The sequence below is a fragment of the Mobula birostris genome, chromosome 10 (assembly GCF_030028105.1).
Source record: "Mobula birostris isolate sMobBir1 chromosome 10, sMobBir1.hap1, whole genome shotgun sequence".
Lineage (NCBI taxonomy): Eukaryota > Metazoa > Chordata > Chondrichthyes > Myliobatiformes > Myliobatidae > Mobula > Mobula birostris.
In genome coordinates, this window is record NC_092379.1 from 50,975,305 (window position 1) to 50,996,003 (window position 20,699).

At 49.4% G+C, this 20,699-nt stretch overlaps 2 protein-coding genes across 3 annotated transcripts in view; one reads left to right on the forward strand and one right to left on the reverse strand.

The window, feature by feature from the left end:
- The window catches only part of LOC140203676 (uncharacterized), a 179,094-nt gene that overhangs the window by 90,248 nt on the left and 68,147 nt on the right, over positions 1-20,699 (forward strand). Inside the window, 6 exon segments of the mRNA XM_072269724.1 lie at positions 6,788-6,874; positions 7,211-7,303; positions 7,376-7,500; positions 8,169-8,362; positions 11,273-11,447; positions 15,632-16,791. Of these exon segments, the coding sequence (XP_072125825.1) occupies positions 6,788-6,874; positions 7,211-7,303; positions 7,376-7,500; positions 8,169-8,362; positions 11,273-11,447; positions 15,632-16,791 (1,834 nt within the window).
- Positions 6,543-8,287, reverse strand: LOC140204021 (uncharacterized). 2 transcript variants are annotated; one of them, XM_072270243.1, is made up of 2 exons: positions 7,903-8,287; positions 6,543-7,570 (listed from the first exon to the last, which is right to left on the reverse strand). In XM_072270243.1, exons 1-2 carry the CDS (start codon positions 7,945-7,947, stop codon positions 6,677-6,679), a joined length of 939 nt encoding a protein of 312 aa, XP_072126344.1. In that variant the 5' UTR covers positions 7,948-8,287; the 3' UTR covers positions 6,543-6,676. The 2 variants fall into 2 exon arrangements, with proteins under 2 accessions (XP_072126344.1, XP_072126345.1); XM_072270244.1 differs by having other exon boundaries at positions 6,543-7,583.

Below are 20,699 nucleotides of genomic sequence, written 5' to 3' on the forward strand. Positions count from 1 at the left end.
AACAGTATTTCTGGAGCTCTTTCGGCCCAAACTCGCTCTGACGATTAAAACTGGCAACCCATTTCGTATGTTTCACTGCTGTCATTCGCGGATGTTCTGGGCGCACTGCGCATGTCTGGGGGTGCGGGGCGTTCAGCATTCAGCGCATGCGCTGTTGGCCCTTCTGGCTCGCTGCCATTTCCGATTGTCACTATGGCAACAGTTCCCTATTTTAAAACCCGCTCTTTTATGGAGAGCATTGCTATCATGAATACCCAGCCATCTCCCACAAGCGGCAAAATGAGAACGGCCACGATATGCCCCAATGAAAAGAAGCACCCAGCAAAGCAGACAGGGTCAAAAGTCCTCGTGTCCTGGTCCTGAGATGGACATCGCAATTCCTGCATTGGCCCTGCAACACAAGCAGCGACCGAAACACCCCTTTTTTTTTTAAAAAAAGCAACAAAATATCTGGTGTCTTATTCTGCCCATCTCAAAGAACGGACAGGCCTTGTATTAACATCTCTCGTGGACGCCGTTCAAAGCCACAAGCCATAGTTACAGAATCAGACCATTCCATCATGTCTGATTTATTAACAGGCTCAGCCCCATTCTCTTGCCTCTCCTCGTAACCTTTGACACCTTTACTAATCAAAAACCTATCCACTTCCCCTGTAATGTGCCAAACACTCTTTATGACCCCATCTACCTGTGATGTCACTTTTAGGGTATTCTCAGATCCCTCTGTTCTCCTGCATTTCTCAGAGCCCTACCATTCACCATGTAAGACCTACCCTGCTTTGTCCTTACCAAGTGCAACACTTCACACTGGTCTGCATTAAATTCTATCTGTTATTTTCCAGCTCGTTTTCCCAGTTGGTCCAGGTCCCACAAGGTTTGAGAGGCTTCCTTGCTGTCCACTATCCTCCCCCAATCGTGGTGTTATCCACAAATCTGCTGATCCACTGTACCACATTATCATCTGGATCATTGATATAGATAACACACCAACCCCAGCAGCACACCACCAGTCACAGGCCTCCAGTCAGAGAGGCCGCCATCCACAACCTGGCTTCTCCCACAAAACAAATACTCAATCCAGTTTACTACTTCATCCTGAACGCCAAGCAAATGAATCTTCCAGACCAGCCTCCCATGCAGGTCTTTGTCAAAAACAACATCCACTGCCTCTCCTTCATCACATTTCCTCATAAGGGGAGCATGCCTTATGAGAATAGGTTGAGTGAACTCGGCCTTTTCTCCTTGGAGTGACGGAGGATGGGAGGTGACCGAGGTGTACAAGATGATGTGAGGCATTGATCGTGTGGATAGTCAGAGGCTTTTCCCCAGGGCTGAAATGGCTAACATGAGAGGGCATAGTTTTAAGATGCTCGGAAGCAGGTACAGAGGAGATGTCAGTGGTAAGTTTTTTTACACAGAGAGTGGTGAGTGTGTGGAATGGGTTGCCGGCTGTGGTGGTGGAGGCGGAAATGATAAGGCCTTTTAAGAGACTCCTGGATGGCTACATGGAGCTTAGAAAAATAGAGGGCCATGGGTAACCCTAGGTAATTTCTAAGGTAGGGACATGTTCGGCACAGCTTTGTGGGCCAAAGGGCCTGTATTGTGCTGTAGATTTTCTATGTTTCTATACCCTCCTCGAACAACTTCCCAAGATTGGTTAGACACTACCCACCATGCACAAAGCCATGTTAACTATCCCGAAGATAGCCACTTTATCTTAGAATCAGGTTTATTATCACTGGCATGTTTCGTGAAATTTGTTAACTTCTAATCTTTCTTCTAATATTTGTATATCTGTGCACTTGTAATGCTACTGTGACACTGTCATTTCCTTTGGATCAATAAAGTATCTATCTTATCGGGCCCTGCCGATCCAAGTTCTAATATATCCTGTCTCTTAGAATACCTTGCAATAACTCATCCATTACTGATGTCAGACTCACTGGCCTACTGAGGGTCAGTAAAAGGGTTAATGACCTAAGTAGCTAACTTGCATTTTTCTATTTTAAATTATAACCCAATGTCTTAAGCTTGGACCTGCAGAAAGCAGTCTTTCATAATCATGATGCAGCACTGATTGCAGATAGCCGTAAAGAAACATGCAGTCATTGGTTGTTCTATGATTAAAAGTATCTCGTACGATGGATGAGCTTGTGTACTCCTGGTTATGTATGTCTGCTTGTGCAACACAATCACTGGCATGACAGTATTGGCCTGTTCATCATTACAGATATATGCCGAAATTGCTCCGTAACTCTGCTGCGAGCTCTCCATGATATCATGCTGAATAAAGGCAACACCTGAGGTCTGGTCTCTAGAGTCGTTTTTCTTTGTCACCTGTAGTTTCCCAGATTATTCTAAGAGCCTTTCTTGAACAACCACACAGTATTAGCTGCTCTCCAGTCCTCCGGCATCTCGCCCGTGGCAAAGGATATCTTAAATATCTCTGCCAGGGCCCCTGCAATTTCTGCACTTGCCTCCCATAATGTCCAACGGGACACCTTGTCGGGCTCTGGGGTTTTATCTGCCCTAATTTGCTTCAAGATCCCAAGCATCTCCTCTTCTGTGGTCCAGATACAGTCCATGAACTTACTGCTGTCTAGCCTCAGTTCTACAAACACTGTGTCTCTCCTGAATAAATTCAGATACTAAAAAAAATCCATATAAAATTTCCCCCATCTCTTTCGGCTCCATGCATGGTGTAAGTCGATGGTTAATGCTACTCTGGTTCACCAACAATTCTCTTTCTCAGCCTGCAATCTGGTGAACGTCACTGGGGATGGTCCAGGGGGCACAATTTCACGATCAGAGGTTGGGCGTTATCGATAGAGATGAGAAATGTCTTCACACAGATTAAAGTGGGGAGGGACAGTCTCAGACTGAGTGGAAGCTCTCACTACATGGAAGGGAGGTGCAGGGCAGATGCGTTCTCTGTTTCCAAAGGGAATTGAAAGGATGAGAGGGCAGAGAGAAAACAAAAATCACATTAGTTTTCAAACAACAGCAGGACTGAGACCAACTAGTGCAAAGAGTGGCTACACGGCCACCTCCTGACCATAAGAACAGAATTAAGCCATTCTGCTCACTGAGCTTGCACACCATTCGATCAGGGCTGATTTATTTTCCTTCTTAACCCTGTTCTTCAGCTTTCGCCCCATAACTTTTGGCACCCTGACTAATCAAGAACCTATCAACCTCTGCTTTAAATATAGCCAATGACGGCCTCCACAGCCACCTGTGGCAAAGAATTGCACAGATTCGCCAGCCTCTGGCTAAAGAAATTCCTCATCGCTGTTTTAAAGGGACGTCCCTCTATTCTGAGGCTGTGCCCTCTGTTTCAGTATTAACCCCCTCCAGCAGGAACACTCATTCACAGGTATCAGGGCTGAGTTGTGAGCTCACACCAATGCCTTCACCTCATATCCCTTAATCTCAATGGGTACATTTACTGTCAGAGAAATGTATACAATATGTATCCTGAAACTTTCTTCGCAAACATCCATGAAAACAGAGGAGTGCCCCGAATAATGAATGATAGTTAAATGTTAGAACCCTAAAGCCCCCCCAGCTCCCCCCTCCCATGCACAAGCAACAGCAAAGCAATGACCCCCCCCAACACCCCCAAGCACTCAAGCGTGCAGCAAAGCATCAAAAAAGACGCAGACTTGCAGTACCCCAAAGACTACTCGTTCACCCAGTAATTCGACATTTCACAGGCTCTCTCTCTCTCTCCCTAATAAGGGGAAAAGAGGTGTCCCCATTTCACAGTGCAAGGGAGGCATAACAAACAACTCACTGATTTATGGTGTTGAAGGTCTGCTGCGTCACTTTTTCTGAGCTCTGTGCCCAAAGAGCTCAGTTTCTCTGGGCACACAGCCAGCAGCCAGCTCACTGCTTTCGACCTTCTGTGTTCTTCCTCAACACATCAGGTGGCGGCACCAGCCTCGAATCTGCCTGGCTCCAGAGCCATGAAAATCCGGAACCCTGAAGGCGCGCTAATCTTCCAGCGTGAGGCCTTGAGAGCGGGACACATTCCCACAAAGAACCGAAGTCAGAGTGTACCTCCAGGTCAGGGTCTTTCACTTAACAGACATATTAATCTGTGGTCGCTCCATTAGATACACCTGCTCATTAATGCAAATATCTACTTAGCCAATCATGTGGCAGCAATTCGATGCATAAAAGTATGCAGACGTGGTCAAGAAGCTCAGTTGTTGTTCAAACAGACAGAATCAAGAAGAAATGAGATGTAAGTGACGTTGACCATGGAATGACTGTTGGTGCCAGACAGGGTGGCTTCAGTATCTCAGACACTGCTGATCTCCTGGGATTTTCATGCACCCCAGCCTCTACAGCAGAGGTTCCCAACCCAGGGTCCATGGACCCCTTGCTTAATTGTTTTGGTCCATGGCATAAAAATGGTGGGGAAACCCTGTTGTATTTCATACACAGAATGGTGCGAAAAACAAATAAAAAATAATCTATAGGTGAAAATGCCTTTTTTGTAATGAGAGAGGTCGGAGGACAATGGCCAGACTGGTTCAAGCTGACAGGAAGGTGACAGTAACCCAAATAACCATGCGTTACAACAGTGGTGTGCAGAAGAGCATCTCCGAATGCATGACACTTTGAACCTCAAAGAAAACGGGCAACGATGGCAGAAGGCTAAGTGGGTTCTACAAACCCCATTTCCAAAAAAGTTCGGATATTTTCCAAAATGCAATAAAAACAAAAATCTGTGATATGTTGCCACGGGAACCTTTATTTAACTGACAAAAGTACAAAGAAAAGATTTTCAAGTTTTACTGACCAACTTAATTGTATTTTGTAAACATACACAAATTTAGAATTTGATGGCTGCAACACACTCAACAAAAGTTGGGACAGAGTTAAAATAAGATTGAAAAGTGCACAGAATATTCAAGTAACACCGGTTTGGAAGACTCCACATTAAGCAGGCTAATTGGTAGCAGGTGAGGTATCATGACTGGGTATAAAAGTAGCGTCCATCAAAGGCTCAGTCTTCGCAAGCAAGGATGGGTCGTGGCTCACCCCTTTGTGCCAAACTTCGTGAGAGAATTGTTAGTCAGTTCAAAAGGAACATTTCTGAACACAAGATTGCAGAGAATTTAGGTCTTTCAACATCTACAGTACATAATATTGTGAAAAGATTCAGAGAATTCAGAGACATCTCAGTGTGTACAGGGCAAGGTCGGAAACCACTGTTGAATGCGCGTGATCTTCGAGACCTCAGGCAGCACTGCCTAAGAAACCGTTATGCTACTGTGACAATTATAGCCACCTGGGCTCGGGAGTACTTCGGAAAACCATTGTCACTCAACACAGTCTGTCGCTGCATCCAGAAATGTAACTTGAAACTGTATTATGCAAGGAGGAAGCCATACATCAACTCAATGCAGAAACGCCGGCGAGTTCTCTGGGCCCGAGCTCATCTCAGATGGACCGAAAGACTGTGGAACCGTGTGCTGTGGTCAGATGAGTCCACATTTCAGCAAGTTTTCGGAAAAAACAGGCGTCAAGTTCTCCATGCCAAAGATGAAAACGACCATCCAGATTGTTATCAGTGAAAGGTGCAAAAGCCAGCATGGGGGTGCATCAGTGCCCACGGCATGGGTGAGTTGCATGTATGTGAAGGTATCATTGACTCTGAGGCGTATATTTGGATTTTAGAGAGACATATGTTGCCATCAAGGCAACGTCTCTTCCCGGGACGTCCATGCTTATTTCAGCAGGACAATGCCAGACCACATTCTGCACGGGCTACAACAGCGTGGCTTTGTAGACACGGAGTGCGTGTGGTTGACTGGCCTGCTGCCAGTCCAGATCTATCTCCTATTGAAAATGTATGGCACATGATGAAGAGGAGAATCAGACAACGGAGACCACGGATTGTTGAGCAGCTGAAGTCTTTTCTCAAGCAAGAATGGACAAAATTTCCAATTGCAAATCTACTGCAATTAGTATCCTCAGTTCCAAAACGATTAAAAAGTGTTATTGTAACACAATGGTAAACATACCTCTGTCCCAACTTTTGTTGAGTGTCTTGCAGCCATCAAATTCTAAATTTGTGTATGTTTACAAAATACAATTAAGTTGGTCAGTAAAACTATTGAAAATCTTTTCTTTGTACTTTTGTCAGTTAAATAAAGGTTCACGTGAATTAACATATCACAGATTTTTGTTTTTATTGCATTTTGCAAAAATATCCCAACTTTTCTGGAAATGGGGTTTGTAGTTCTGTACCTAACAAAGTGGCAACCGAGTGCATTTCTTCATTAAAATTCACCCAAAATCAGTCCCCACCCAGGACCATCTCAGTACTGTGCTCCTGAAGGGTCTGGCTCCTGACAGCCAGATGCTCCAGCAGCTGAGAAGTTCCACCCTCCCTCAATTTCTCCATCAGTAGTGTTCAAAATCATTTTCAATTTAATCTTCAAATTCACACTGAAATTGACTGAACTGCAATCAAATGATCCTCTAAATAATTAAACTGGATGAGTACAAGCCCCGTTAGTAATTCGATAACACACTGAGTGTTCGGGACGAAGGGGATTTATTCGGCATTAAACACCCGCCCGGCTACACAATGAATGGATCCAACCTGGGTACTGTACACGGTCCAGACCTGGATGTGATTATCAGGAGCAACAACAAGTCACTTGTGAATTCGCCGGTGCGTCCGCAGGTTAGACGAATGGCTGAACCCCTTTCCGCACTCGGGACAGACGTACGGCCTCTCTCCAGTGTGAACCCGCTGATGCGTCAGCAAGGACGAGGAGCGGGTGAACCGCTTCCCACACTCGGAGCAGACAAACGGCTTCTCCCCCGTGTGCACTTTCAGGTGCTTCCTCAGGTTAGTCGACTGACCAAATTCCTTCCCGCACTCGGAGCAGGCGAACGGCCTCTCCCCCGTGTGGACCCGCCGGTGCTTCCGCAGATTGGTCGACTGGCTGAACTCCTTCCCGCACTCGGAGCAGGTGAACGGCTTTTCCCCGGTGTGAATCCGCTGGTGGATCAGGAGGGAGGACGAGCGGCTGAAGCCCTTCCCGCACTCGGAGCAGGTGAACGGCCTCTCCCCGGTGTGAACCCGCTCGTGCGTCAGCAGAGAGGACGAGCGGGTGAATCCTTTCCCGCACACGGGGCAGTTGATGGGCTTCTCCCCGCTGTGAAGCTGCTGGTGTTTCTGCAGCTCTGACGGCAGAGGGAAACCCTCTCCGCACGTGGTGCAGGTGAACAGCCTCTCCCTGGCGTGGCTGCGGCGATGGATCCCCAGCTGGGTGAGGTAATTGAATCCCTTCCCGCAGTCTCCACATTTCCACAGCTTTTCGCCAGTGTGTCTCCGCTGATGTTTCAGCAACTCGGACGCCCGGCTGAAGCCCTGCCCACACTCCGAGCACATGAACCATTTCTCCCCGCTGTGGATTGTGCTTTCCGCTTCGGTGCTCAAGGGCTCCGCGCACTCGGATTGCGATGGAGCGAGTGATTCTGGCAGGCCCTCTTTCGGTCTTTGGCTGGATTTCCCCATTTGTGGATCCTCCATTACTAATACCTTGTAAAAAGAACTTTAAACAGTGAAAAGGGAAGTAAGGGGAAGAGCTTACATAAATGACACTACATAAACCACAGCCTTCAAACATTATCCACACACAACCTCTAGCAGGGTCTTAATTACTCATTGGAACATCCTAACCTCATAACATATCCCACTAAATAAATTGTTACATTAAAATTTTAAAAAAAATAACAACCGATAGATTAGCGTCCGGGCAGTTATTTAGATAAACCAGTGGATGAAAGCATCACGCGACTATTTAACCGAATGAATGAGGAGCTGATTAATTGACTAAACTACTGAAAGATGAATAAGTGAAATTAACTCACTCCTTGCTTTTCGGGCACGGCCGGAACTTCTGCCGAGGCTTCCATCAACTTGAATATCCCGTGCTGATCAGACTCCGGGGCACTCACTGCACGCAGTTTCGTGAATTAAGGGCCGAGCGCTTGACCCCAGCGGAATGGCCGCGTTCCTTACCCAGAACTCCCCCCGCTCGGGAAACCGCTTTACCCGCTGCGGGTCTTTCTCCCTCCCCCACCCTACGCACAGACACGAGTTCACTTCCCTCCGGGCCTCCCTCTCCGTCCTCTAGCGTCCCGGCCGGTCTCAGGGTCCAGGATGCGCTCGTCATTCGCGGGGCCGTTAACCTCCGCCGCCCACTACCGAGCTCCCTCTCCTCCGCCGCTCCTCCAGCAATCGGCGAACATCCGGATCCTGTGTCGGCAGTGCGCATGCTCGGGACTCCATAACCCGCAGCCGAACGCCTGCGCTCTCGACTCCTGTTGGGTACCGAAAGCCGCCGTGTAAACTATTTCTAAGCTGTCATTTAAGTAATTATTTTTTTTTTCCCGGCCTGGGAGTTCCCAAACAATATCTGCAGCCAGTAACGGTTGGAAAAGCAAAAGTGAAATTATTCACACTTTGACAACGATAGAAAAATGCTAGTTGTGCGCATTAATGAGACCACGCCATAGGAACAGAATTAGATCATTCGGACAAATTAGTCTGATCCGTCATTCAATCATGCCCGATTTATTTTCCCTCTCAACTCCATTCTCCTATCTCCTTTTAACCTTTGATGCGCTGACTAATCAATTGATCCAGACAAACCGGGATAATTCCTCAGATACGAGAAAATCTGCAGGTGCTTGAAATTCAAACACCACACAGAAAGTGCTAACTGAAAGTCCTGACGAAAGGTCTCGGCCCGAAACGTCGACTGTACTTCTTCCTATAGATGCTGCCTGGCCTGCTGCGTGCCACCAACATTGTGTGTGTGTGTGTTGCTTTAATTCCTCAGATTATTATTCCAAGTTTGCCAGAGGATTCTTGGTGAGCGGGTGAGAGAGCGGATCCCCGAATCAGTGCTGCGCTGAAACATCCGGTAGAGCTTCGGTCCACATTAGGGACTTAGAGATCAAACAGCGAAAATAAAACAAAATAGACAATAGGTGCAGGAGTAGGCCATTCGGTCCTTCGAGCCAGCACCGCCATTCACTGTGATCATGGCTGATCATCCACAATCAGTATCCAGTTCCTGCCTTATCCCCATAACCTTTGATTCCGCTATCTTTAAGAGCTCTATCCATCTCTTTCTTGAAAGCATCCAGAGACTTGGCCTCCACAGCCTTCTGGGGCAGAGCATTCCATATATCCAACACTCCGGGTGAAAAAGTTTTTCCTCAACTCCATTCTAAATGGTCTACCCCTTATTCTTAAACTCTGGCTTCTGGTTCTGGACTCACCCACCAGTGAGAACATGCTTCCTGCCTCCAGCGTGTCCAATCCCTTAATAATCGTATATGTTTCAATCAGATCCCCTCTCATCCTTCTAAATTCCAGAGTATACAAGTCCAGTCGCTCCAATCGTTCAACATATGACAGTTCTGCCATCCCGGGAATTAACCTTCTGAACCTACGCTGCAATCCCTCAATACCAAGAATGTCCTTCCTCAAATTTGGAGACCAAAACTGCACACAGTACTCCAGGTGTGGTCTCACCAGGCCCCTGTACTGCTGCAGAAAGACCTCTTTGTTCCTATACTCAATTCTCTTTGTTATGAAGGCCAGCATGCCATTAGCTTTCTTCACTGCCTGCTGTACCTGCATGCTTGCTTTCAGTGACTGATGTACAAGAACACCTAGATCTCGTTGTACTTCCCCCTTTCCTAACTTGACTCCATTTAGGTAATAATCTGCCTTCCCATTCTTACCACCAAAGTGGATAACCTCACATTTATCCACATTAAACTGCATCTGCCCACTCACCCAACCTGTCCAAGTCACCCTGCGTTCTCATAACATCCTCCTCACATTTCACACTGCCAGCCAGCTTTGTGTCATCTGTAAATTTGCTAATGTTACTTTTAATCCCTTCATCTAAATCATTAATGTATATTGTAAACAGCTGCGGTCCCAGTACTGAACCCTGCAGTACCCTACTGGTCACCGCCTGCCATTCCCAAAGGGACCCGTTAATCGCTACTCTTTGTTTTCTGTCAGCCAGCCAATTTTCAATCCATGTCAGTACTCTGCCCCCAATACCATGTGCCCTAATTTTGCCCACTAATCTCCTACGTGGGACTTTATCAAAGGCTTTCTGAAAGTCCTGGTACACTTCATCCACTGGCTCTCCCTTGTCCATTTGTGTTTTGAATTCATTTTTCTCTGTCTGGGTGTCGCCGTATCGCAGCCAGTTGCACCAGCTTCAGGAACTTGTGCTCCATCCTGCCTGCCGTTGACACATTCTCCCTGTGACTGTGTGGGTTTAATCCGGCGGTTTCCACTCCTTCCCACACCCCGAAAGCGCGGGGACCAGTGGGTTCATTGTCAGCTGAAAATTGCCCCTCCTTCAGCTGCGTTGTGAATTCTGGCCGTGGCCGAGGCGAATGGGGAAAGAATGCAATGGGATACCAGTCTGATTAGTAAGTAGCTTAATGGTCGGCGTAAATTCAAAGCTGAAAGTGAAAGTAAATCTATTATCGAAGTGCCTATATGTGAGCAGGTACAACCCTGAGATTCAGTTTCTGGTGGGCATTCACAGCAGAGCGAAGGACTGCAACAGAATCAATGAAAAACTATACACAAAGACTGATAATCAACCAAGGCAACACTCACAACACGATGGAGGGACTCAGCAGGTCGGGCAGCATCCGTGGAAACGATCAGTCAACGTTTCGGGCCGGAACCCTTCGTCAGGACTGAAGGGGGAAGGGGCAGAGGCCCTATAGAAGGTGGGGGGAGGGTGGGAAGGAGAAGGCTGGTAGGTTCCGGCCGAAACGTTGACTGATCTTTTCCACGGATGCTGCCCGACCTGCTGAGTTCCTCCAGTGTGTTGTGAGTGTTGCTTTGACCCCAGCATCTGCAGAGTATTTTGTGTTTATGATAAACGACCAATGTGCAAGACAACATAACAAGAAATTATCTAACTAACTAAATAAATAATGCTGATAACATGAGTTGAAGAATCTTTGAAAGAGTCCGGGGGGTGAAAACCCGGATTCTGCGGCGAGCGACTCTAACATCAAGCACACGAGATTCCGCAGATGCTGGAGCAACACACACAAAAGGGCCTCGGCGCGAAATGGCGACTGTGCATTCCCACCTCCATTAACGCTGCCCGGCCTGCTGAGTTCCTTCGGCAGTTAGCGTGCGTGGTCTGGCAGTGCGACTTCGGCCAGGGTTAACCAACTGCAGAGAGCGCGGTCACGGGCCGCCTCCCGGAACCACCGCGGGCGTTCGGGTGACGGCCTCTCCAGAGCGGCGCGGTCGAACACCCGGACTGAGTTTCAGATCAGCATTACGCGCAGCTTGGAAGGGAACCTGCTGTCGGCGATTGACTTTCAGGAGCGTCTTGCCGCTGTTCCTCCTGGTGAAAAGGCAAGCGGGCACTGCTGCACAAACAGAGTGCCGGAGGAACTCCGCGGGTCAGGCGGCCTCCTCGGAGGGAAATAAACTGTCGACTTTTCGAGCCGAGCCCCTTCAGCAGGACCGGAAAGGAAAGTGGCAGAGGCCAGAATAAAATGGGGTGAGGGTGGGAGAAGGACAAGCTGGCGGGTCATAAGGTGTCCCGATGAGGGAGAAGCCGGGGGGGGGGGGGTTGATATCAGAAGCTGGGAGGTGAGAGATGGAAGAAAGGGAAATCAGATAGGAGAGGATCGTGGACCGTGAAATAAAGGGAAGGAGGAGGGGAACCAGAGGGAGTTGACGGGAAGGCTACGAACGGCGAGGAGAAAGGGCGAGAGGGCCACCAGAATGTGGAAAAACAAAACATAACAAAGGAGCGGAGTGGGTTGTTACCGGAAATGAGAGAAATCGATGTTAACAGGGCATTATCAGACGGAATGTGTTGTGTTTCTCCTCCATCCTGCGTGAGACCTCATCGTGGCGGTAGGGGAATGGGAGGTCGAATTGAAACGGCGGCCACCGGCAAATGAAGGTTGTTGGCGGCTGACAGCGCGAAGCTGCCCGAGGAAGCGGACCCGGTCTGTATCAGCTCTCGCCGATGAAGAGAAGGCAGCAGCGGGAGAACCGGATAGAATAAATGACAACGACAGACTCGCTGCGTGCCTTGGAAATCAGATGCGCCGCCGCCACGCTCTGCCGGTCACGAACACAATGATGGTTTGGGGATAGTGAATGGGGCGTTTCGAATTGTCGTAGATTTCCTTGAGCTTTGTGAGAGTTAGAGCTACACACATCCAGACACGAAGAGAATATTCCACCAAACTCCTGATCTGTGTGAAACGTAGATGCTGCCCGACCCGCGAAGTTCCCCGATACCTTGCCTGAAGATCCACCGAGATCCCATCTCCAAATCTCCCCTCCCCCCCACACACCTCCCACTAACCCTCTCTTCTACTGCAGTCCACCGCTCCCTCTCCTATCAGATTCCATCGTCTTCGTTTTTGACACTAATCCCTTCCCCCCCCCACCCCACCTTATCCGAACACTCCCTCCTGTCGCTGCCCCGCTTGCTACACCTCTGTCCTCCACCTTTCCTATACACTGGCGATCTCCCCTATATCTTTCAGTCCAGATAAAAGGCCTCGAAACGAAACGGCATTCGTTCCCAGAGGTGCTCTGTGACCCGCTGAGGCTCTCCGGCAACACACACGAACTGGTGGAGGAAGTCGGACAACATCTGTGGAAATGTAAAAACAGTCGATGTTTTCAGCCGAGACTCTTCTTCAGGACTGGAAAGGAAGGTGGGGGGCAAGGCGCCAGAATTAAAAGGTGGGGGAGGAGGAAGAGGACCAGGTAGGTATGGGTGAAACCAGGAAGGTGGGAAAAGTCGAGAGCTGGAGAAGAAGGACTCTGACAGGAAAGAATAGTAGACTATAGGAGAAAGGGAAGGAATAGGGGAACAAGGGGAAGATGATAGGCAGGCGAAAGGAGGCATGACTGGGGAATAGAGGAAGATGGAAGGGGGAGGGTTTGTTTTCACCGAAAGGAGAAATCTACGTTCATGCTATCCCGTTGGAGGCTACCCAGACGGAATATAAGGCGGTGGCCCTCCATCCAGAGAATGGTCTCATTGTGGCAGAAGAGGAGGCTACGGATCGATGTGTGAGGAAGGCAAATGTAATGTTGGCATTCGTTTCAAGAGGTCTAGAATACAAGAGCAGGGACAGGATGCTGAGACTTTATAAGGTCCTGATGAGGCCTCACCTAGGGTATTATGAACTGTTTTGGGCTCCTCATCTAAGAAAAGATATGCTGGCACTGGAGAGGTTCAGAGGAGGTTCACAAGGGTGATTCCAGCTGTTATCATACGAGGAATGTTTGATGTATCTGGGTCTGTACTCGCTGGAATTTACAAGGATGACGGGGGATCTCATTGAAACCTTCCGAATATTGAAAGGCCAAGACAGAGTAGGTGTGGAAAGGATGTTTCCCATGGTGGGGGAGTCTAGGACAAGAGGGCACAGCCTCAGGATAGAGGGGGTCCATTTAAAGTAGAGATGTGGAGAAATTTCTTTAGTCTGAAGGTGGTGAATTTGTGGAATTTATTACCACAGGCAGCCGTGGAGGCCGGGTCGTTGGGTGTACTTAAGGCGGAGCTTGATAGGTTCCTGGCAGGACACGGCATCAAAGGTTGCGGGGAGAAGGCCGGAGAGTGGGGCTGAGGGGGAGGGGGACCGGATCAGCCATGATTAAACGGTGGAGCAGACTCGATGGGCCAAATGGCCTAATTTTGCTCCTATGTCTTATGATCTTATGTCGGAACGGGAATGGAAATCGGAATTAAAATGGTTGACCATCAAGAAATTCCGCTTTTGGCGGATGAAGTGGACGTGCGCGACAAAATGGTCCCCAGTTTACGACGGGTCTCGTCAATGTCGAGGAGGCCGCATCGGGAGCACCGGATGCAATAGCCGATCTCAGCAGATTCACAGGTGAAGTGTTGCCTCGCCTGGAAAGGCAGTTTGGGGCCCTGAATGGTGATGAGGGAGGAGGTGAATGGGCATTTAGGCTGCTTGCAGGGATAAGTGCCCGGAAGATGACCTGTGGGGAGGGTCGAATGGACGGACAATGGAATCAGGGAGGGAGCGATCCCTGCGGAAAGCGGGATTCAGGATCTGTCTGATGGTGGGATCCCTTTCAGACGGCGGAAGTTGCGGAGGAGGACGTGTTGGATGTGAAAGCTCATGGGGGGGGGGAGGGGAGGGCTCCAACATGTTACGCCACAAATGGTGGAAGGATTTGGGGGTCACGTGATAAGTAATTCACGGAACAGGCATAAAACATCAAAAGTACGGATTAGAGAGAGAGAGAAACAGAGGTACATTCCAGAGTAACGCACAAAATGCAGGAGGCCAGGCAGTGTCTTCGGAGGAGAATAAGCAGTCGACGTTTCGGCCTAGACCTTCACCAGGATCCTAGAAGGGTGAGCCGAGAGGACGCTGGAGTGGAGCAGAAACGCTGAAGGGAAAGGAAGCTGCACTTCAGGCAGGATGCTGACGCAAGCCAATCCGACCATGCTGAAAATGTTGAGCAACGCACACCAAACGCTTGAGGAACTCAGCAGGCCAGGCTGCATTTAAGGAGGGAACTTCATCAGTGTCCAGTTCCTCCAGTGTTTCGTGTTTGACTCCTGATGAAGGGTCTGGGCCCGAAACGTCGACTATTTATCCATTTCCATAGATGCTGCCTGACCTGCTGAGTTCCTCCAGCATTTTGTGTGTGTTGCTTTGTGTATGTTTCTTCGGATTCTAACATCTACAGTTTCTCCTGTTCAGTTAATTACCGTAGAATGTCGAGGGAGGTTAATTCTGCGAACTCCTTCTCAGACCCCGGCACGACGGAAGCGGGAGGATGATTGTGACACCGGGCCACACAGGGGACAGTTTTGCCTTGCCTGGTAGAGAGAGGCCTGGATACTGGTGAGGTCGCGGTCCGTCAGATTGTTTTGGGGGTGCTCGATTGTGAGATGGAGGACGGCCATTCACTCAACTGAGGAGAACGTTTTGCCGCCAGTTAACGAAGATGGTCATAACTGGGTGTCTGACGACTCTCCAGTTCCTGGTGAGCCGCTCGTTAGAGCGCAAGAACTGATGCACGAATGCCGCGGTCGCCGCACTGTCATTCCCAGAATGTACCGCTGCGCCTGACCGGTTGAGACTTGGGCGAGCAGTCAAGTATGCACAGTACCTTATTCACACCGGAGACAAATAAGCGACTTCACAGCTTGATATAAGTTGACTCTGGTGACTCAGACTCCTCAAAATAAATCGATTAACTGCACTTGCGCAAATTAATCACATTGAGCCGCACACACAGTTCCCTGAATCAACATGGGGTTTTATTTAAAGGGGAGTTAATTAAAGTCCTTTTTTTCCAGGTCTCAGACCCAAATACTGTAACAGCTATTACCTACAAGATTTGGAAATCGGGATTGTCGGAACCGCCTGAGACAGTAAATTCAGTCTGCAGAACGGTACGGACAAAATGCCAATGGCCTCTAATTTACCCACAATTCCCGGGCACCAGATAGCGCTCTGCTTACTACCGTCCCACCGACGCGCCTGCGTGACCCCCTCCCCCCCGCCCCAGGCACGTACTGCATCACGGGTGCGACAAGTCAGGCAGACCTCACTGACGGTGGATCGGTGTACCGGGGCTGCCCCGTGGATTCGCTCCGGGATTCACCGTCGGGGCTGATCGGATGCAAGGTCCCCACCTACCGCCGTGTCCCCGAGAATCTCCATCAGGGCTGCGGAGCGAGCCATACTCGCTGTGTGACTCGGAAAGAATTCATTGATATATCTCGTATCTCGGGAACAATGAACCCCTATCGGTGCGCTGATTGCGGGAAACGCTTCAAACGATCCAGCGATTTGATCAAACACCAGCGGGTTCACACTGGAGAAACGCCGTTCATCTGCTCCGAGTGCGGGAAAGGATTCAATCAGTCCTCCAACCTGCTAACGCATCAGCGGGTTCACACCGGGGAAAAGCCGTTCATCTGCTTGGAGTGTGGGAGGGGATTCAGTCAGTCGTCTTCCTTGCTGACGCACCATCGGGTTCACACCGGGGAGAGGCCGTTCATCTGCCTGAAGTGTGGGAGGGGGTTCGCTGAGTCGGTGAATCTGACCAGGCACCAGCAAGTCCACACCAGGGAGAAGCCATTCACCTGCTCCGAGTGCGGCAAGGAATTCGCCGGGTCCGCCAATCTGATTAGACACCAGCGGGTTCACACCGGGGAGAGGCCGTTCATCTGCCCCGAGTGCGGGAAGGGGTTCACTGAGTCAGCCAATCTCACCCGACACCAGCGAATTCACAGCAGGAAGAAACCGCTTACCTGCTCCAAGTGCGGGAAGGGATTCTCTCGGTCATCCGAACTGGTGATGCATAAGCGAATTCACACCGGGGAGTGGCCGTTCACCTGCCCCGTGTGTGGGAAAGGGTTCCACTGGTCGTCCCACCTGCGGATACACCAGCGGGTTCACACTGGCGAGAGGCCGTTCACCTGCTCCGAGTGCGGGAAGGGATTTGCCGAGTCGGCTAAACTGACGCGGCACCAGCGAGTTCACACCGGGCAGAGGCTCTTCACCTGCTCCGACTGCGGGAAGGAATTTACCGAGTCATCCAGCCTGCTGACACACCGGCGGGTTCACACCGGGGAGAGGCCCTTCACTTGCTCCGAGTGCGGGAAGGGATTCAGTTGCTCGTCCAACCTGCTGAGACACCAGCGAGCTCATCAGAGAGAGAAAGTTTAAAATCCGCCCGGTGTGGAATGTTACTGGGGTCACTGATACACTCGCGAGCTGTTCGGTTCTGCGCTCATTGCCGCTGCTCATCACACTGATCACCGGCCACAGCTCTGCCACACTATAACTGTGCTGGAGTTTAATATTCTCGATCTGAAGTAGTTCTGTTTGAAACTCTTTGTCTGGCAGCCTTTTGGTGCCTGCCGAGTGCAGTATATAGAGCGTACGGTGCAAAGACCAGCCATTCAGTCCAGCGGGAAAAAAACGGCGACCTCCCCTCCCGCCACTGTCTCTGCTCCGCAGCAGCCGCCTCGCAGATCACCCTGCCGGAGCATCCTCGTCTCTTTCTCCCCTCTCTGTTCATGGAGCTTCCACTTCCAGGTATCCGTGCTGTTCACCGCAGCCACCCTCCGAGGACTGGGGCCTGCTTTGTGTCAATGACGGGGAGGTACCGGGTGGTGGGGAAGGGGAGGAGTTTAATTTTTTGATTTACAAAAATTGTAAGGATTGGACGAAAGCAGGTCGGTGCCCTGTCAAAGACATTCCGAATCCCTGTAACCGTGAGTTTTTACGGACGTTTAGTTGTTTTGGCAGAAGTGAAATAAAGTGTTGTGAAATTAATTTGACCGAACGGCGATACATACCGGGACAGGACGCCTTGGGGGGGGGGGGGGGAGAAGGGACGCCCGAGATTTGTAGAGGAGAAAGTCCATCAGTAAGCTATTCGCCACATGGCAACTGTACAATACGTACACGATTGTCTGGATTTATGAAAGGGAAATCACATCCAACAAACCCGTTGGAGTTTAATGAGAAACAGGAGTTGAAAAGGTAATGGGTGAAATCAGTGGTCATTAGGGAATTTTACACGAACTTTCATGAGGTACCACACAAGGAGTTCACAAATAATCCAAGGATTGGGGCTAATACATATATCCCCATGGATTACGGATTGATTACTGGATAGAAATGGAACAGGAATAAATAGGGCACTCGGGTCAGGAGGCTGTGACGTGGATCGGGGTCGGGCTCCCGGCTGCTCACAGGCAGTTTGGAGGAGCCCAATATAACATATCCGGGTCTGCTGACAGGGCAACGCTGGGCGAGGGAGACAGTTGTGAGGAAGACGCGGAGGGACTTCAGGGTGGATACGGAGGTGTCGTGCGTGGGCAAAGCAACAGCAGTCAAAATGTCCGGTGGAAAACCATCGTACAGAGCAGAAAAGGGCTCTTCCGCACAACTGGTCCGTGTCAATCAAGATTCCCATCTAAGCTAGTCCCACGCTTGGCCCATATCCTTTCCAATCTTTCCTATCCAAGTGCCTTTTAAATGTTATTAACCACTAAGTGTTTCAGCCACTCCTCTGGCGCCTCTTTCAGTATCTGGACCACAATCTCAGTTGCCCCCACCCCCCCGCCAATTCTTTTAACCCTAAATCTAGACCCGGGGGGGGGGGGAGTGCATGACTGTGGTCAGTGCTAATAAGATCGGTTTCTGAAAGAGAAACCATGTCCAACATACCTAACTATACTGTGGGGTCGTCCAATTTGATAGAAATTAATAGGAAAGTCGTTTGAAAATATTGTTGGCTTTTAGAAGGAGCTGGGCGTTCTTGCAGATAAATTACACAACTACTGAAAGGAATTCAGAAGGGTTTTATTGAAAAACGATTTGAGGGCAAGAGTTTTCTCCGACAGAAATTGTACTGAGCCCTGCTGAGACCACGTCTGGAATCCTACGAGCAAGCTGGTCTCCTTACCTTGGTTGCTCTGTGGACCAGACCTCGTAGCACCCAGGGGAGGAGCGGAGGCGGTGTAGGAGAGAACAGAGATGCTGCGGGCACACTGGGATCTGTGCTGGGTTAGGAGCTGGCCCCTGCAGGCCAGTTTCCCCGGCGGCGCTGCTCTCCAGTGTTCGCTCGCCGGAAACAAGCTTTGTTGCTTTGTCTGCGGATGACCCAGCCCGAGATGGGGAACTGCTACGTGCCTGTTCTTGCGGAAGCATGGCTCCCTGACGACGTCGCATGCACCATCAATCCAGGCCATGTCACACAGGGACCTTTGCTAATATTATTTTGTGACTGTATGTGCTGTGTTTTACACCTTGGTCCGGGAAGAATGATGTTTCGTTTAGCCGTATGGTTGAATGACAATTAAACTTAAACTTGAACTCAAGAGGGAGATCCCTCAGTGGATGGAGTGCAACAAAAGTTCACCAGGTTGTCCTACGAAATGACATTAAGCAGACTGGGACCGTTTGCTCAAGGAATGCAAAGTGATTTTATTGAAACACAAAATACTGGTGGGGCTTGACAAGGCAGATGCAAGATGTTTACTCCCTTGCTGAAGTGTCTAGAACTAGGGCTGATTATATCAAAATAAATATAGAATCTGTACTAATCACCAAACACCCAATTATACATTGATACCTTTGTTTATGCTTCATATACCCTTTGGCTACGTTATTAGGTACACTTCTACAGCTGCTCGTTAATACAGGTATCTGATCAGCCAATCGTGGCAGCAACTCGTTGTTGTTAAACACGCAGACGTGATCAAGATGTTCAGTTGTTGCTCAACCCGAACATCGGAATGGGGTAGAAATGTCTCTAAGCGACTTTGACCGTGGAATAATTTGTGGTGCCAGACGGTGTGGTTTGAATATCTCAGAAACTGCTGGTCCCCTGGGGCTTTCACGCACAACCGTCTCTAGATTGACAAAGAATGGTGTGAGAAACAGAAAAGCAAACAAACATTCAGTGAGCGGCAGTTCTGTGGGAAGAAAACACTCTGTTCATGAGAGAGGTGAGAGTACAATGGCCAGACGGGTTGAAACTCACAGAAAGGCGACAGTAACTCATACCACACGTTACAACAGTGGTGTGGAGAGGAGCATCTCTAATGCGCAACACGTCAAACCTTGAGCTGGATGGGCTAGAGCAGCAGAAGACCACGGACATACACTCAGTGGCCAGTTTACTAAGTACAGAGAGGTACTGCATTCCCGTCAACACCATTGTCCTGAATTAGGCCATTCAGTCCATCGAGCCCGCTTTACCTTCCAATTATGGGGTCAAAAAAACTATTCTGCTACGTTGCCCTTTCCCCCGTAACCCTCAGTTCCCGTTTCCTACCCCCATCCCATGAAACAAAAGCCTATCAGTCTCCGTCTTAAATACACCCAGTTGGTTGGCCTCCACAGCTCTCCGTGGCAAGGTACTCCGCACATTCACCTCACTCACCTCGTCTACACACTGCATGCAATGTACAGCGGCCGATTAACCCACAAGCTCGCATATCTTTGGGATGTGGGAGGAAACAGGAGCACTCGGAGGGCATGCAGATCACACAGGTGCTCTAGAACACACGGACTCCACAATGACACCGCCTGAGTTTGACAATAGACAATAGACAATAGGTGCAGGAGTAGGCCATTCAGCCCTTCGAGCCAGCACCACCATTCACTGTGATCATGGCTGATCATCCACAATCAGTACCCTTTTCCTGCCTTCTCCCCATATCCCTTCACTCCGCTATCTTTAAGAGCTCTATCTAACTCTTTTTTGAAAGAATCCAGAGAATTGGCCTCCACTGCCTTCTGAGGCACAGCATTCCACAGAACCACAACCCTCTGTGTGAAAAAGTTTTTCCTCAACTCTGTTCTAAATAGCCTACCCCTTATTCTTAAACTGTGGCCTCTGGTTCTGGACTCCCCCAACATCGGGAACATGTTTCCTGCCTCTAGCTTGTCCACTTCCTTAATAATCTTATATGTTTCAATCAGATCCCCTCTCATCCTTCTAAATTCCAGTGTATACAAGCCCAGTCGCCCCAATCTTTCAACATATGACAGTCCCGCCATCCCGGGAATTAACCTCATGAACCTACGCTGCACTCCCTCCATAGCTGGAA

Bases quoted from the DNA above. Each gene is read 5' to 3' on its own strand.
- LOC140204021 (XM_072270243.1), bottom strand. From the start codon at position 7,947: ATGGAAGCCTCGGCAGAAGTTCCGGCCGTGCCCGAAAAGCAAGGA. The intron at 7,571-7,902 runs GTGAGTTAATTT...TCTTTTTACAAG, and splicing joins CCGTGCCCGAAAAGCAAGGA to GTATTAGTAATGGAGGATCC.